Source organism: Calidris pugnax, unplaced genomic scaffold (assembly GCF_001431845.1).
Source record: "Calidris pugnax isolate Ruff unplaced genomic scaffold, ASM143184v1 scaffold932, whole genome shotgun sequence".
Lineage (NCBI taxonomy): Eukaryota > Metazoa > Chordata > Aves > Charadriiformes > Scolopacidae > Calidris > Calidris pugnax.
The window spans coordinates 9,683-12,373 of NW_015091641.1; the positions used below are offsets into that span (position 1 = coordinate 9,683).

General features: G+C 51.8%; 1 protein-coding gene across 1 annotated transcript in view; it reads left to right on the forward strand.

Annotated features, from left to right (window-relative positions):
* LOC106899928 (olfactory receptor 14A16-like) overlaps positions 1–2,691 on the forward strand; it is an 8,567-nt gene that overhangs the window by 2,568 nt on the left and 3,308 nt on the right. The window contains exons 2-4 of the mRNA XM_014961866.1: positions 111–482; positions 717–983; positions 1,834–1,894. Coding sequence (XP_014817352.1) covers positions 111–482; positions 717–983; positions 1,834–1,894 — 700 coding nt within the window. The remainder of the gene's footprint in view (positions 1–110; positions 483–716; positions 984–1,833; positions 1,895–2,691) is intronic.

Genomic DNA, 2,691 nt, shown 5'->3' on the forward strand with positions numbered 1-2,691 from the left:
TCAACCTGTCTGTTCTGGACCTGGGCTGCATCTCCACCACTGTCCCCAAAGCCATGGCCAATTCCCTCTGGGACACCAAGGACATCTCCTATACGGGATGTGCTGCCCAGGTCTTTCTGTTTGGCCTTTTGATGTCAGCAGAGTATTGTCTTCTCACCATCATGGCCTACGACCGCTACGTTGCCATCTGCAAACCCCTGCACTACGGGACCCTCCTGGGCAGCAGAGCTTGTGTCCACATGGCAGCAGCTGCCTGGGGCTATGGGTTTCTCAGCACTGTCCTGCACACGGCCAGTACATTTTCACTGCCCCTCTGCCAGGGCAACGTCCTGGACCAGTTCTTCTGTGAAATCCCCCAGATCCTCAAGCTCTCCTGCTCACACTCCTACCTCAGGGAAGTCGGGCTTCTTGTGATTACTGCCTTTTTTGTTTTCGGGTGCTTTGTTTTCATTGTGGTGTCCTATGTGCAGATCTTCAGGGCCGTGCTGAGGATCCCCTCGGAGCAGGGACGGCACAAAGCCTTCTCCACGTGCCTCCCTCACCTGGCCGTGGTCTCCCTGTTTGTCACCACTGGAATGGACCAGTTCTTCTGTGAAATCCCCCAGATCCTCAAGCTCTCCTGCTCACACTCCTACCTCAGGGAAGTCGGGCTTCTTGTGATTACTGCCTTTTTTGTTTTCGGGTGCTTTGTTTTCATTGTGGTGTCCTATGTGCAGATCTTCAGGGCCGTGTTGAGGATCCCCTCTGAGCAGGGACGGCACAAAGCCTTCTCCACGTGCCTCCCTCACCTGGCCGTGGTCTCCCTGTTTGTCAGCACTGCAGTGTTTGCCTACTTGAAGCCCCCCTCCATCTCCTCCCCTCTTCTAGACATGGTGGTGACTGTTCTGTACTCAGTGGTGCCTCCAGCACTGAACCCCTTCATCTACAGCATGAGGAACCACGAGCTCAAGGACGCCGTTAGGAATCTGATTTCATGGATATTTGTAACGAGGGAGAAATTTGCCACCTCTCTCCGCCAATGACTCCCACATTGTCTGATTCCATATGGGGATTTTTTGTGTTTGGGTTTGGTTTTCTGTTTTTAATCATTATACTTACTGCAGTTGTGATTGTCATTACTGGTTTTTATGAGCCACTCGCATCCCTGCACCTGAGACTTGTACCTACTCTGCATCCCCTGGTTGCCTTGTAAAACTGTATTTAACAGTGGCTCAGAGCTGGCCTCTTCCATAGCTTCTCTGTCAAAAAATGAGGTCTCCCTGGTGCAGAGCTTTCATGCTGGGATCTTTCTCCAACCAGGCCTGAGGAACTGCACCTCTGATCTTCCTCTTCCTCTGTGGCAATGATTGATCAGGACACAATTGTATCCTAAAAGCAACAGCAGCCTTTATTCACATACCCAAAGCTATAAATACGGAGCGAGTTTCTGAGCTGTTTTGCCAAACAGGGTGAGCACTCCCATTCTCACAGAATGCAACTGTTTTCAGCCACATCTCTCTACACACACTTCTCCAGGCAGCTTTCCAGCCTGACCTTCCCAGACACACACAATGTTGCTTTGGTTTTTATTTTTTTTCTCCTGTCTGGCCAGTTCAAAACAATTTTATTGTTAAAGTAATATGGTCTTAGTTCTGATTAAATTTTGTTTGATCTGCCATATGTTCAGAAGGGTTCTAAAATCAGTTTTGATCCATCTTCCAGATGTTCTGCACGGTCCGAACACAAAACCACATTGGGGATAAAATTCATTCTGCCAAGACCATCCTTCAGCCTTCCTTGCCCTCCTCATCCTCACATACCATTCGATCCCCCTCAAAACTCCCCTCTTTTCAGGGAAATCGTTGCTCTGGAGTTGGACCATTCGGGTACAACTTCACCCCTGTGTCTGCCCCACGTGAGAAGGTGGGGTTGAGCCATCTGGGGCTTTTTTAGAAGCAAAAGTAGAAAAGCGAAACCCTGGGGGCTATTTCCATCCCTTCTTTCCCAATGCCCAGGGATAAATCCCCTCCTTTTTAGTTCCAACCTCAATGATTCTATGATTCTCCGAGGGAAAAGGTGAGCTTCTGGGCTGCACAGGCCCTTCTCTGGCCCCAGTTTCACCGGCCACTTCAGGGCTCCCTTGGCACCTCGGGCCGCTCTGGCCGGGCTCCTCAGGCAGTGCTGAGACCCAGGCTCGCTCACGGGGGGCGGCCATCGCTTGCAGGGCCTGAGCCCACCTCCTGGAGGGTGCAGAGGGTGGGGAGGAGAGCCACCAAGCTGGGGAGGGGCCTGGAGAACAAGTCCTATGAGGAGAGGCTGAGGGAACTGGGCATGGTTAGTTTGGAGAAGAGGAGGCTGAGGGGAGACCTCCTTGCCCTCTACAACTCCCTGAAAGGAGGGTGTAGAGAGGTGGGGGTTGGCCTCTTCTCCCAAAGGAATGCTGACAGGAGCAGAGGGAATGGTCTGAAGTTGGGGCAGGGGAGGTTTGGATTAGATCTGAGGAAGAACTACTTTCCTGAGAGGGTGGTCAGGCCCTGGAACAGCCTGCCCAGGGAGGTGGTGGAGTCACCATCCCTGGAGGGATTTCAGAAACGTGTAGACATGGCTCTTCAGGGCATGCTCTAGTGCCCAAGGTTATTGGTTTATGGTGAGGTGTTGAGTGTGGGGTTTAGTTGGTGGGTGTTTGGTGTGGTGTGTTTTGTATTTGTTTGG